The sequence below is a fragment of the Schistocerca serialis genome, chromosome 3 (genome assembly GCF_023864345.2).
Source record: "Schistocerca serialis cubense isolate TAMUIC-IGC-003099 chromosome 3, iqSchSeri2.2, whole genome shotgun sequence".
In the NCBI taxonomy this organism is placed as follows: Eukaryota; Metazoa; Arthropoda; class Insecta; order Orthoptera; family Acrididae; genus Schistocerca; species Schistocerca serialis.
This window is the reverse complement of record NC_064640.1, coordinates 356,972,265-356,988,080: the sequence shown is the minus strand read 5'-3', so window position 1 is coordinate 356,988,080 and position 15,816 is coordinate 356,972,265. Positions and strand designations below refer to the sequence as shown.

At 45.4% G+C, this 15,816-nt stretch overlaps 1 protein-coding gene across 1 annotated transcript in view; it reads left to right on the top strand.

Annotated features, from left to right (window-relative positions):
• Positions 1-457: 457 nt before the first annotated feature.
• The window catches only part of LOC126470845 (katanin p60 ATPase-containing subunit A-like 1), a 79,622-nt gene continuing 64,263 nt past the window's right edge, over positions 458-15,816 (top strand). Inside the window, exon 1 of the mRNA XM_050098861.1 lies at positions 458-566. Within this exon, the coding sequence (XP_049954818.1) occupies positions 458-566 (109 nt within the window). The remainder of the gene's footprint in view (positions 567-15,816) is intronic.

Below are 15,816 nucleotides of genomic sequence, written 5' to 3'. Positions count from 1 at the left end.
TTATCAATTCAGCAGTGCTGGTGCCCAGGACAAGTGCACTAGGAAGTGTCTGTTCCCTCCTTTCCTCCTTTAGTTGCCCTGATTCACTTAGTAGCTGAGCTACTTGGTTTATTAACTGCTAAATAAGCGCCCTGAGCCGAAATTTGTTCCACCATGTTGCCTACTGAGAGAGGATAGGAAAACAACCATACAGGCTCTAACAAAAATTGTGTTGTTTCATAGGATGTCCGTGCTGCAGAAGATCCGAGCTTATGGCTGCTGTCGTCTGGCTGTTCATCTTCTTCTTTATGTCCATCCCCAGCAGTCCCCCTAACATAAGTTATAACATGACGGCTCTGATAGCTTAGTGGGGGCTAGGATTCGCTGCTGAGGGAGAATGTTGTGCAGCTGAAGAAGGTAAAGTGATGGATACAATGACCTCTTTATTGAGGTTTGATTTCAATCATTAGTGTGTGACATGGAGAATGTGACAGCATCTTCCCAGAGGCGATGGTCTCCAGCTGCTGTGCGTTCTGCTGCTATACAGCTGTTGCTGCGTCACCAAGTTCCTGTGCTTCCTGCCTGTAGTGAGTGTGTCTGGCGGTGGCGACCACAAGCACATCAGGCTGCACCACGATGCCTGGCTTGGAGCGCAGTGGTCTTCTGTTGGTGCAAGAACAAAAATGCAACTTACATACTGCTTTATTTGCAAAAACAAAAACAAAAATACGTTCTGGTACTGTGGCACTCTAGGGGGTGATTTTTCTTTTTTTTTTTAATTTAGACATCCCAAAACGTTATTTTAAAGCTTTCTTTTGTCAGAGGTACCGGTATTGGGTACTGAATCGCACTGTCACAAATGAAGCACTGTGCTTGTATGTGTGTGTGTGTGTGTGTGTGTGTGTGTGTGTGTGTGTGTGTGTGTGTATGAGATAGAGACAGAGAGAGACAGACAGAAAGGAAGTGAGAGAGGGTTTGTGTTTACATAGAATGGGATGGACACAGAGAGTGGAGAGGAAGAAATGTGCTGAATATGTATACATGAGCGAAGGTGGGGGAAAGGACTAGTGTATATACACTGATCAGCCACAACATTATGACCATCAACCTACTACTGATATAAACCCATCCAGACGATAGCAGCATTATCTGACAAGGAGTGACTGCTAGTCAGACACACGCATGGTGCATGCAGTATCAGTGAATGTGTTGTCCGTGTGTAGAATGGGGATGCCCTGGAGGCTCAGCTTGAGCATTTTGGAAACTGCACTACTTGTCGAGTGTTCGGCGAGTGCTATCGTGAGGGTTTTCAACACATGGCGGAACCAAGGTGAAACCACTTCCAAACATCATGGGGCTGGGTGGCCACCCTTCATTATAGATGTCGAAAAACTGAAACCACTTCGAGACATCGTGGGGTTGGGCAGCCACCCTTCAGTACGAATATCGGATGTTGCAGACTGGTAAAACAGAACAGGCAGTGAAATGTGGTGGAAATAACATCAGACATTAATGCTGGGCACAGTACAAGTGAGTCTGAACAAATAATGCACCAAATACTTCTAACGATGGGCATCCTCAGCCAATGACCCATGCATGTGCCAATGTTTTTTTTTTTTTTATTTATTTATTGTTCCGTGGGACCACATTTAGGAGAAGTCTCCATGGTCATGGAACGAGTCAATACATGAAATTATAACACGATTGTAGAAACAGATAAAATGAAATATAAGAAACATATTCAGGCGACAAGTCGTTAGTTTAAATAAAGAAAATCAAGAATGTAACACTGGAATTTGCTTAATTTTTTAGCTCTTCCAGGAGCTCCTCGACAGAATAGAAGGAGTGAGCCATGAGGAAACTCTTCAGTTTAGACTTAAAAGTGTTTGGGCTACTGCTAAGATTTTTGAGTTCTTGTGGTAGCTTATTGAAAGTGGATGCAGCAAAATACTGCACTCCTTTCTGCACAAGAGTCCACATGAAGATTTGATTTCTGCCTAGTATTAACTGAGTGAAAGCTGCTAACTCTTGGGAATAAGCTAATAATGCTAACAACAAACGACATTAAAGAAAATACATACTGTGAGGGCAATGTCAAATTCCCAGACTATTGAATAGGGGTCGACAAGAGGTTTTCGAACTTACACCATACATAGCTCGAACAGCCCGTTTTTGAGCCAAAAATACCCTTTTTGAATCAGAAGAATTTGCCCAAAAAATAATACCATATGACATAAGCGTATGAAAATATGCGAAGTATACTACTTTTCGTGTTGAAATATTAACCACGAGTTTAGCGACTACTACTGAAATGGGCATGTGATCATCAGCACTGGACAATGACACAGTGGTAATGCTCTGCACGGTCCGATGAACCCCAATGCTGATGGGAGGGCACGAATCCGTCACCTTCCAGGGGAACATTTCCTTGACACCTGTACTGTGGGACGGAGACAATCTGGTGGCAGCTCCAGTATGCTTAGGAGAACATTCACGTGGGCTTTCATTGATCCAGTGGAGCTTGTGCAAGGCACCATGATTGCCAAGCAGGATCTTACACCGCTTCATGACGATCATGTTTCCTGACAACAGTGGCATATTTCAACAAGATAATGCGCCATGTCACAAGGCCAGGAATGTGATGGAGTGGTTCAATACAGTGCCTAGTTCCAATTGATGTGCTGGCCCTCAATTCACCATATCTGAAACCGATCGAACACTTCTGGGATGTGATTGAATGTGGAGTCAGAGCTTGTCACCCCCATCCTTGGAGTTTATGGGAATTAGGTGACATGTGGGCGGATGTGGTGCCAGCTCCCTCCAGCGACTTGCCAAGGCTTTATTGCTTCAGTACCGTCAAACGTTGCCACTCTATCCGTGCCAAATGTTGACGTACCAGCTGTTAGGTAGGTGGTCATAATGTTGTGGCTGGATCAGTGTACATGACCCAGTCACACTAATGTAACCATTACCTACGTTCGACATCAAAGTGCTATAGCCACTTACAGACAGCAGGTGGCAGCATTAGCAGTGTAGAGTATAATGTGTGTCGGGGTATGCAGGAACAGCGCAATCTTTGTCAGTGCAGAAATGGTGTGATTTATCTAATGTCTAAAAGGGCCCGATCATTTGCTTTCAGGCCTTATTCAGTAGTAACAACTGTACTTCAAAGTATCTCATTCTGTCTGCCGCCACACGTACTGGGCATAACATCATACTTAGTAGCTTATATTTTAGACGTCGTTAGCCATATTTTCATCCCCCTATACTGAATATGTATCATTACTGTATTACAGGGATTTGAGCCTGATGGTCCGAGGAAAGGGCTAAAAGGGGTTGTCAAGAAATAAAAAGTCTGAAAATGTGATCGAGACTGTTTTCTACTGATTTTTAACATTTTATACCAATCACTGTGCTCCAGTCAAAAATGCTTTCTAAAATTTTAAAAGAGTGGAAGCATTTCCGAAATGGCTATGTTTGTAAACTGTTCACGTGCCACCATGGTTAAAGCATACCATGCATGGCAAAATTGCAATATCCAAAACTGATGCTAAGTGGTTATAAATCTGTGGTGCAACTGTGGTGCATCATGCACTATAGATGACAGTGCTGAACGATGCCTGCAGAGATGTGTACAGACAAATAGATGTAAAACTGTTGAGCAATTGACAAGATGAACCAAGGGACTATTAACAGTATCTCCTCATGGCCATTTAGTGCATGTATGGGTCTCTGCAGAAGGTGCATGGTTCATGCATAGGTGTTCATTTTTTATGCGTGCTGTTCTAGAGTGGAGTAATAGAGAATTAGAGTGCACTTTGTTTGATTAATCTTCTGCCACAACCTTAAGTGTTATTTGAACCATAACCATGTAGATGCAGATGTAGGTGCACCCATGTGGACTGCTGTTCATCAGCGACGAAGGCTGGAATTTGCTTGCCAATAGCACCACTGGACATCCACTAAGTGGTGACAGAAGGTCTTTTCAGATAAATCAGTTTTACGCTCCATTATGTCAAACTTCTGAAAGCAAACACCCTGCAACAATCGCCAGGTGGGTCCAGGATAGAGAGGGGAATGTGACGGTCTGGGGAATGTCTTCATGGCTTCCCTGGGTGTTCTTGTCATGTCGGAAGACACAGTGGATTAACACAGTTATCCATCTATTCTCGGGAACCACATATACCCCTACATGCAGTTTGTTCTTCCTTGGCACGCAGTTCATTGGAATGTGCAGAGGAACGTGTATCACCCTGCACTACTGTACCAGACATTGGAAGTCACTGAGTGGACTGAAGGGACATCAAAACCCCATTTATGGTTCTAATCCTCATCAGTTTACGTTTTTATTTTTTAGATGTTTCTTCCCTACTCTTTATCATTTCTTATCATTAATAATCAGGACATTGTTCTATGTGTCCACTAACTGGGCTGTGCACAACCATAACTAGTCCTGTCCAGTTCATGTAGGGTGACTTCCAGATGGAGTAGACAAACAGTGAATACATCACTATGCTTTTGATACTGGGTGAATTCGATAACCAAGCTGCTATTGCTGCTCGTACATATACTGCACAGTACCCTCAAAGGTGACATCCTGATAAGAATGTTTTTGTCTCCTGGAGCAATGTCATCAGGGAAGCAGTAGTCTTTGTCCACAAGTAATGGACAGGTGTCATTCAAGGACTAGACATGCTCCACAAACACAGGATGCAATTCTTGATACCATTCACCATTCACCTCAGTGAAATACCCATGATATTGCAAGGCAGTTCAGATATTTCAAAAATTGGTTGTTAAAGCGTTGCTTAGTGAAGAATTCCACCTGTATCATTACACATTTACTCAACACCAGTGGCCAGAAGACCTCATTCAACGAATGCAGTTTTGTGAATGGCTTTTGCAAAAAGTGGAAGATAATGAACATTTTATGAAGAGTGTGATATGGACAGACAAATCTAGCTTCACTCGCAAAGGTATTTTTAACCTCCACAACAGACATTATTGGTCACAACACAACCGACATGTCACACGTAAGCATGACTTGTAGGCATGCTTTGCCATAAATCTGTGGCCTGGAATCATGGAAGGAGTGCTTTTGGGCCCCTACATATTACTGGAAAATTTGAATGTGCTCCTGTATTGTATGTTTCTTTACAGCACTTTGCCTGGCTCATTGGAAAACATCCCACTTAGTGTTCGGCGAAAGCTATGGTCTCAACGTGATGGTGCACAGCCACGGTTCACAATGAATGTGTGTAACTATTTAAATTAAACGTTTTCATGGAAATAGATTTGTCACTGAGGTCAAATATTCTGACCTCCATGTTCCCCGGACCTTATTCCACTAGCTTTTTATTTGTGGGGACACCTAAAGGAACAAGTTTATAGTATTCCACCAATGGATGGATACAAACTAAGAGCATGTGTGCATACTGCTTTGGCAATGATGGATGCAGGTGTGTTGCATAGCATGTTACAAAGTATTTTGACTCTAGAGGGAATGGCAACCAATGCAAACAAAGCATTCCTTGCATTGGCTTTAACACTGTGTATAAAAAAGAAAAAGAAAACGAGATGCTAGTCCAGGAAATAGTTAAAACTGAGAGACATATAGCTATGAAATTTTGCTAAAGGAATTTTTTTTCTTTTTTTTACTTGGCCCTCACACTGAAAAAGAAGACACAAGTATGCAAAAATTTATTTTCATCTAGTTTGTTGCCTAACAACAGTTTTGTGGTGTCACCGCCAGACACCACACTTGCTAGGTGGTAGCTTAAATCGGCCGCGGTCCATTTAGTACATGTCGGACCCGCGTGTCGCCACTGTGTAATCGCAGACCTAGCGCCACCACCAAGGCAGGTCTCGTGATACGAGAGAGGACTCGCCCCAGTTGTACGAGAGCCTAGCTACCGACCAGTTGGACGAGAACCTAGCTACCGCCCAGTTGGACGAGAACCTAGCTACAGCCCAGTTGGACGAGAACCTAGATACCGCCCAGTTGTACAAGAACCTAGCTACCGCCCAGTTGTACGAGAACCGAGTTACCGACCAGATGTACGAAGCCTTTCTCTCTCATTAGCCGAGAGACAGAATAGCCATCAGCTAAGTTAAGGGCTACGAACTAGCAAGGCGCCAATTGTATCAGTGCCTATAGCTTACGAGTATTCAAGAGAGATGTATTCCAAGGACTAATAAAAAGATAAGTAATAAGCATCTACATACTTTTCTTCTTATTCATTTATAAGTTCTCATGTTCCAGACTTCACGCCCGTCGGCATTAGCCTTGCGTGCCCTATCGGCTACAGCGTTAGTCTAGCTTGCCTTTTCAGCCATCTCAACTTCACGGTGTCGGCCCAGCTACCGACACAACATTTATTGGCGACGAGCAAAAGAGTTTGTATTAATTCGTTTACAACATTGGCGACGATTTAAAGTGTTCTGATTGCTTACATTTAATTGTGTCATGGCTTCGCCACATTCTCCAGATGTACTGTCCGAATTTTATCGCTTGCAGAATCAGCAGACGCAGGCGTTACTGGATGCCCTTGGACAGCTCGTCCAGGGTCAACGTACCATTCCAACCGATGCGGCCGCCGCCGCTTCTTCGCTACCGCTGCCACTAAACGCTGTTGCACCTCCCTTTCGACCATACGTGGCAGCCGATGAGACCTGGCACGAGTGGTCTCGCCAGTTCAACTTCCACCTCGCTGCCTACAGAATTCAAGGTAATGAGCGGCAGCCGTTTTTGCTTTCTTGTGTCGGTGTGTCCACATACCGTGTGATAGTGAAATTGTTTCCCCGACGCGACGTAGCAACTCTGTCCTACGAGGAAATTTTGTCTGCATTAGATGCCTATTTCAAAGAAACAGTTAATGTGGTTGCAAAACGGTATACGTTCTTTCGTACAAAACGTACGGCCGGTCAAACTAATAGGGAGTGGGTAGCAACATTGCAAGGACTTACTAGGGACTGTGCCTTTGAATGTGACTGTGGTCTTTCTTATTCGGATACAATGGTGCGTGATGCAATTGCACAGAACGTTTCTGATGTTCGCATACGGGAGCAAATTTTGAAACTAGTTAATCCCTCCCTTCAACAAGTGATAGACATATTGGATAGACAGGACACACTTGACTGTGCTCAGGAATCTTTTGAAACTTCGCCAGCCGTGTGTAACATTAACCGGCCCGCTGGCCGCGCTGCGCGGCCCGGTAACCGGGCCTCGCGCACGTCGGCACAACTGTCATCGCCCAAACAAACGCAGCTGCCGCCGCGCGCTAAGCCACGTGTGCCGCGCCAGCACACAAATGCAGTGAAATCATGCCCGCGGTGTGCTACTAGACATTCGCGTGAACATTGCCCGTCACGCCAAGCTATTTGCTTTTTCTGCAATAAGAAAGGACATGTTCAAAGTGTTTGCCAGAAAAAGCTCAGATCAGACAATCACAATCATTCCAGGCCCTTTGCTTCGCGCCGGAATCGAACCAAGGACACTCAGGCTCGTGGACCTTCGCCTATGGACATTCATGTCGTTAATTCCGCTTCGTCCAGTGACACTTTCTCAAACAGTGACTGTGTTCGTCCCACAAAAACTGTGCGTCGACGTCGCCGGAAATCACGTCAATTAGCAAGTGATTCTGTACCAGTGTCTGTTCCAATTGCACAAAACAGTCGCTTTTGTCGTCAGCAGGACAATAAACTTTTTGTGGACTTAGACTTTGCAGGCAAAGTGATACCATTCCAGCTCGATACCGGAGCTGCAGTTTCATTGCTCAATCATGACACGTACAAACAACTGGGCAAACCTCCGTTGCGTTCCGCAAATGTTAAGCTAACTACATATTCCGGACAGACAATTCCTGTGTTAGGACAGTGCAGCCTTCTTGCCACATACAAGGGACAAACAAAACTTGTGTCATTTTACGTTCTTCGTTCTTCTTCTCCTGTGAACTTGTTTGGTCTAGATTTATTTCAGTCGTTTAACATGTCTATTGTAAATCAGGTCCTATCAGTGAATCAGACTGTGCCTACAGACAGTGTTTCTCGGCTGTGTGACGAATTTGCAGACATTTTTGCACCGGGCTTAGGTTGCGCTAACAACTATGAAGCACATTTAGAACTGAAGGTAAACGCGCAACCGAAATTTTTCAGGGCGCGCAATGTTCCCCACGCATTGCGTGATGAGGTCGCAAGAACGTTACACGATCTCGAATCACAGGGTGTAATTGAACGTGTGCAAGCTTCTCTCTGGGCCTCACCCTTAGTAATTTTGCCAAAACCTTCCGGAAAATTGAGACTTTGCGTGGACTTCAAGGCCACAGTGAATCCACAGATAGTGACTGCTACTTTTCCTTTGCCCCGCCCGGAAGATCTTTTTGCTAAACTGTGCCCGGGAAAATATTTTTCAAAGTTGGACCTAGCCGATGCGTACTTGCAAATACCGGTGGACGACGAATCCCAGCGCGTATTGGTGGTTAACACGCATCTTGGATTGTACCGCTTCAAAAGACTGCCATTCGGGTGTGCATCCGCCCCTGCCTTGTTTCAGCAATATTTACAAACTATTTGTGCGTCGGTCCCTACTGCAGCAAACTATCTGGACGATATAGTGATCTCCGGACAGACAGAAGAAGATCATCTTGCGAACTTACGAACATTATTTCAGGTCTTGCGGCAACATGGTCTTCGCTTGAGGAAGGACAAATGTGTGTTTTTTGCTCGTGACTTACCATACCTGGGACATGTCATTAATGCCCAAGGCATACATCCGAGTCCAGAGCACCTCCGTGCCATACAAGAATTGCCTTCCCCTCATAATGTGAAACAGCTACAGAGTATGTTGGGTAAAATTAATTATTATCATCGCTTTCTGCGCAATGCCTCTTCTATTTCAGCTCCGCTTCATCGCTTACGCCGTAAAGGTGTTCCGTTCGTATGGACGACGGAATGTGAACGCGCCTTTCGCCAGTTGAAATCGGCGTTGCTTTCTAATACTTGCCTTACGCCATTCGATCCCCAGAAACCCCTTTTGTTGATGGTAGATGCATCGGATTTCGGGATCGGTGCTGTGCTTGCGCACAAAGTTGGCTCCCATGATCGCCCTATTGCCTTTGCGTCCAAATTGCTCTCGTCTGCGCAAAGAAATTATTCACAGATAGAGAAAGAAGCTTTGGCTCTCGTGTTTGGTGTTACTAAGTTCCATGATTTCTTGTATGGTCGTCACTTTACCATCATCACAGACCACAAACCTTTGACATCGCTTTTTCATCCGACCAAGCCTGTACCTCCACGTACAGCGCAGGAATTCATTCGCTGGTCTATTTTCCTCTCGCAGTACCGCTACGATATCTTGTATCGGTCCACTGCTAAGCACGGAAACGCCGATGCGTTGTCCCGTTTGCCTGTTGCTGAGGATAAAGCATTCGATTCTTCCGAACTTGCTTGCATGTTCATTGATTCGGAAACCGATGAAGTGGTCGAATCGTTTCCGATTGATTTTCGTCGTGTCGCTACAGCCACAGCTGCTGACCCTGTCCTTGCTACTGTTTTACGTTTTGTTGCTACGCAATGGCCTTTGTCAAAGTCTCGGATCGAGGATCCGTTGGTTCGCCGATTTTTTGCTCATAAGGAGAGACTTTTTGTTCGACGTGGTGTTTTGTTGTTGCGTTCTGATAATGATCAGTCCAGAGTCGTGGTCCCACGTTCGTTACAGTTCTCTGTTTTACGGCTTCTTCACCAAGGACATTGGGGTATAGTGCGAACGAAACAACTTGCTCGTCAGCACTGTACTTGGTTCGGAATCGATGCTGCGATTACGAATATGTGTTCTTCGTGCCCGGCGTGTGCCGAACAACAGTCCGCACCGCCGCGGAAAGTCTTTGCGTGGCCAAAAGCCACTTCCCCTTGGCAACGCTTGCACATTGATTTTGCTGGTCCATTCTGGAATGCTCGATGGTTGGTGCTGGTCGACGCCTTCAGTAATTTTCCTTTTGTTGTCCGGATGTCTTCCACGACGTCCTCCGCCACCATCCAAGCGTTGTCTGCTATCTTTTGCATTGAAGGTCTTCCGCAGACTATTGTTTCCGACAATGGCCCACAATTCATGTCCGCAGAATTTCAGTCATTCTGCCAGGCCAATGGTATTCAACATCTGACATCCGCGCCGTTTTCGCCTCAGTCCAACGGTGCCGCTGAACGATTGGTCCGGACTTTCAAGTCACAGATGTTGAAATTGAAAGAGTCGCATTCTCGGGAGGATGCATTGTTGCTCTTTTTGTCTTCGTATCGCTCTCAGCCCCGAGATGGTCGCTCGCCGGCTGAGTTGCTCCACGGTCGTCCTCATCGCACCTTGATGTCTTTGCTGCATCCGCCGCATCAGGTTCCTGTGCAGCGGCAGACTCCTGCTTTTGCTCCAGGCGACGTTGTATTTTATCGCAACTATCGAGGTTCACGGCGTTGGCTCGCAGGGCGCATTCTTCGCTGCCTCGGCCGCGCGATGTATTTGGTTTTGGGGGCCTCTGGTGAGGTGCGTCGGCATCTCAATCAGCTGCGCCTCTGTCGTCGCTCGGGTTCTGCCGCTCCCCGTCTGCTTTCAGCGACGGTGCCGTCCGGTCAGCGCCCTGGGGACCCATCTACTGGCTCGCCTCATCCCCAGGTGTTACCGACGATGCCTTCCATTTTGCCCCATGGCGACGCGCCGCCGCCACCGCAGCAGCAGCAGCCGCCGCCGCCGCCGCTTGTCCTCCCGCCGGCGCCGCCCGCATTCGACGCTTCGCTGCAGCCGCCAAGCGCCTCCCAGGGTCACGCGCCGCCGATCGCTTCCCGTGACCAGCTGTCCTCCGCCATGGAACTCCCGACCGCTCCGGACCACATGACGTCATCGCGCGTCGGCTACCCCGACGCTATGGAGGTTGACCCTTCGGTCCCTCCTGTCTCTTTACGGGCGCATACACCGCATGTTGACGTGCACCCTGGGCTAGTTTTTCAGGCGTTTCCTAGCTCCCCTCGGACCGTATGGCCGGGTGCGGGTGGCACAGCCTCGCCTGTTGTTAGGCTCCCCACCTCATCGCATACGTCAACATGTGGTCCTCCCCACGGCGGGCGGAAGCCTTATCACACGACCGTTCGCCGATTTGCGGGGGAGGAATGTGGTGTCACCGCCAGACACCACACTTGCTAGGTGGTAGCTTAAATCGGCCGCGGTCCATTTAGTACATGTCGGACCCGCGTGTCGCCACTGTGTAATCGCAGACCTAGCGCCACCACCAAGGCAGGTCTCGTGATACGAGAGAGCACTCGCCCCAGTTGTACGAGAGCCTAGCTACCGACCAGTTGGACGAGAACCTAGCTACCGCCCAGTTGGACGAGAACCTAGCTACAGCCCAGTTGGACGAGAACCTAGATACCGCCCAGTTGTACGAGAACCTAGCTACCGCCCAGTTGTACGAGAACCGAGTTACCGACCAGATGTACGAAGCCTTTCTCTCTCATTAGCCGAGAGACAGAATAGCCATCAGCTAAGTTAAGGGCTACAAACTAGCAAGGCGCCAATTGTATCAGTGCCTATAGCTTACGAGTATTCAAGAGAGATGTATTCCAAGGACTAATAAAAAGATAAGTAATAAGCATCTACATACTTTTCTTCTTATTCATTTATAAGTTCTCATGTTCCAGACTTCACGCCCGTCGGCATTAGCCTTGCGTGCCCTATCGGCTACAGCGTTAGTCTAGCTTGCCTTTTCAGCCATCTCAACTTCACGGTGTCGGCCCAGCTACCGACACAACAAGTTTATTAAAATATCACACTGTGGAAACATATACATGGTGTTTGGAAGAAGATGTGAATTTTGATATTTTTTTTTATTTTATTGCACTCCTTCTTGTGTGTTGTGCATAAAATATTGCTTTTTTTTTAACTCTTCCAGCATAATACCATATATGGCTGGGAAAGAGGCAAGACGTCTACCCTTTTGGTAATTGCCGGTACTGTTTTGTCTTTATCCTTGATCATAGTTTCCACAGTTGCAAAAACTCATGATAGTGAGATGTATTGTAATAATCTCTTTTTTGCTAAATCTGCACAATGAAACATCAACACCAAATATCAAAACTTCTCTCAAACACATCAAACACTCTAAATGTTCGACAAATGCATCAGACAAAGCCACACATAGTAAATTATTTAAAAAGCTAGCAAAGGATGACAAACTGCTTGTTCGCGTATGGAGGAATTTGAAAATTTGATATCCTGTCATACAAAAACTGCACACAGTAGGTGTTCATATGAACAGTTTATATTATGTTTGTAAAATAATAATTAACTACAGAGTGAATCACATCATAAGAGTACATTTGGATGGAATCATTTAGTTGACCAATAGTATATTTTAATTGAGCTTGACCATAAGATGTTAACCTGGACTGGTCAGCTAAAAGAAGTTCACAAAGATATTTACATGTAAGTGTCTGGTGGTTAGACAAGGAGTAACTGGAACACTGTTCTGCACAGTGAGTTACAGAAGTGTGTATTAATAAAATTCAAAATTTATTGTTATATTTTACTTTATAGAGGGAAACTAGCAAAATTTGTGGACACAAAATTACGATCAGACAAAGAAGTGTCATTAACTATGTGTTTTTTATCAAGGAAAATGACAATATTATGAGAATTATGTTGTAAATACCATACATATACTCATCGGGATCTGCAAATCCTGGGAAAAAAATGGCTAAAATTTCAAATTTTGTAGATAGAATAAATAGTAAATTAACAAGTTTTGCTAGTGAGAGGGGCATTTTTGAACTCAGACAAATCAGAGCTACAAAATTGTGGAACTGAATTTTGAAAACAGCCACTGATTAAAAATCAGAAATCAAATAAGAATTTTAATTACAAATATTTGGGGAAATATGGTATTTTAGAAGAAATAAAGATGTTCTCTAAAAAGGGGAGGGTGAAAGCATTAAACTGAATAATAATCTGTCAGTCAAAATCAGTTATTAGTTCACTTTACAAGTTCCATCTCTACAAGTTCTTGAAATTTTATTTCCAGGTTATTTAATATAAGTATCATTGTTAGTGATTTAGAAACCATATTGTCACTTGAAGGAAGGTGTAAGTAGATGAATGACGAACACCAGCTTTACTTAACGAAAGTTTATTCAGCACTTGCACATACAAGAACGCAGAGCGATGTGCCTCTGGCCAGAACACTTACGGTATATATACAGCTACAGAACATTCCAGTATAATGATTCTTGCCATTTGTGGATACTTCTAGAATGGCAATGTTTCAGTTCAGGTGAGTTTTGAACTCACGACCCTCCATGCAACAATCTAGTATCATAACCACTGCACTACAGCGACTGCGCTACTCGGCTTCTTCTGCGAGATTGCTCCCTCCTTAAGAGAACAGCGTCTCGCTGTTACATCCTCCTAGTCCAGGAATGAGTCATCGGTCTTGCATACTCTGACTCCCGATGACTGATGTTCACCCTGGTGGTGATCTTCTTATAACTTCCCTTGCCGCTACGATCTTTGTTACCTTTCCACTTGTTGCCTGTCGCTGGAGCTTCGACTGTACCCTGGGTTGCAGGAGCCTTATAGGGCCTCATTCGAAGGGCGTGGACCGTATCTCTGATCTTTCGTCGTCTTGTGTCAGGTTCGAAGTCTTCAACTTCGTAACATCAGACAACAGTCTTACAACCTTATAAGGGCCAAAGTAGCGCCTGAGGAGTTTCTCAGAGTGACCAACCTTCCGAACAGGAGTGAAGATCCAGACGAGGTCACCAGACTAGTAGACAACAGGGCGGTGGCTTGTGTCATACATACGGCGATCGTTTTCTTGAGCCTGCAACGTACGGAGTCTAGCTAACTGCCGAGCTTCCTCAGCTCTGTTTATTATCTGGCCGATGTAGACGTCTTCCACGTCATCAGGATGTAACGGAAACACAGTGTCGATCGTCGTAGTCGCCTCACGCCCATGCACCAGGAAAAATGGCGTAAATCCTGTGGTGTCTTGTTTGGCGGTGTTGTAGGTAAACGTCACGAAAAGTAGCACCTAATCCCAGTTGCTCTGCTCAACATTGACGAACATTGATAGCATGTTGGCCAAGGTCTTATTAAGGCGTTCAGTAAGCCCGTTAGTTTGCGGATGGTAGGCAGTCGTCATGTGATGAGTAATGCACCGACAGTTTATCTCTGTCACAAGATTCGATTGAAAAACTTTCCCTCGATACGTAATTAACGACCTTGGGGCACGGTGTTTCAATACAATGTCTTCTACGATGAATTTGGCTACCTTGAATGCTTCGGCTGTTTTCACGGCTTTTGTAATGGCATAGTGCGTCAGACAATCAGTGCAAACAACAATCCATCTACTGTCACAAGCAGACGTTGGAAATCGTCCGAGGAGGTTCAAATGGCTCTGAGCACTATGGGACTTAACTGCTGAGGTCATCAGTCCCCTAGAACTTAGAACTACTTAAACCTAACTAACCTAAGGACAACACACACATCCATGCCCGAGGCAGGATTCGAACCTGCGACCGCAGCGGTCGCGCGGCTCCAGACTGTAGCGCCTAGAACCGCTCGGCCACTCCTGGCGTCCGTCCGAGGAGGTCAAGCCCAATACGATGGAAAGGCGTTTCGGCTGGTGCAATTGGCGTGAGTCGGCCAGGTGGTTTCTGAGGAACTGCCTTTCTCCTCTGGCACTCGCTACAGTGCGACACATAGTGACGGACACTCCTAAATAAACCCGGCCAGAAAAGTCTCTTGCGGATCCTATCGTATGTCTTAATAAATCCTAAATGTCTGGCCTCAAGTGTGTCATGGAATTTCGTAGAACATCTAAGCGCATGTGTTTAGGAATCACTGGTAGCCACCTCTTTCAAAAACGGATCAAAGTTTTTCTTGCAAAGTAATCCTTTAACTACCTTAAATTGTCCTTTCACATCCTCTGACCGATTTAAGGAAGCATAATTTGAGATATCTTGGCGTCCTTCTTCTGCTCAGCAGAGAGATCCTAGAGTGCAGCGAGACAGTCATTATCTTCATCAAAGTCTTGATGGTCTGGCACAGGGCTTCTTGAGAGACAGTCGGCATATTGGTGTTTTATCCCACTTTTGCACATTATGGTAATGTCATATTCTTGAAGTCGTAGTGCCCACCTGGCGAGTCGTCCTGTTGGATCCTTAAGATCTGTCAACCAACAAAGTGAATGATGGTCTGTAACAATTGTGAATGGCCTTCCGTAGAGATACTGTCGAAATTTGCACATGGCCCAAATCACAGCAAGATATTCTCTTTCTGTAGTTGAGTAGTTTCTCTCGGCTTTTTTAAGTGTCCTAGACGCATAGGCTATAACCTTCTCTTTTCCATCCGAAATCTGCACTACAACAGCACGGATCCCATACCCATTGGCATCTGTGTGTAGTTTTGTAGGTACTCTCTCATCATACAGATCAAGTACAGGGTCAGTCGTCAGAGCTTTTTGCAGCAAATCGAAAGAATCTTGTTGAGCACTACCCCAGATAAATTTAGCATCGGCTTTTAACAAGTCTTGGTGTGGCCTTACTTTGATGCAAAAGTCTTTGATAAAACGACGGTAATAAGAACACAATCTGAGGAAGCTTCTCACATTTCTAATACTTTTAGGGATAGGAAATTCCGTCATAGCTCTCACCTTTTCTGGGTCTGGCCGTACACCTTCGTTTGACACAAGGTGTCCAACCATTTAGATTTCTTTTGCTCCAAGGGACACTCTCTTGCATTAAGTTTCAGTTCGGCTTGTTGGTACGGTCTGGCTTGTTGGAGGCACTTAAGAACGGCCCTCA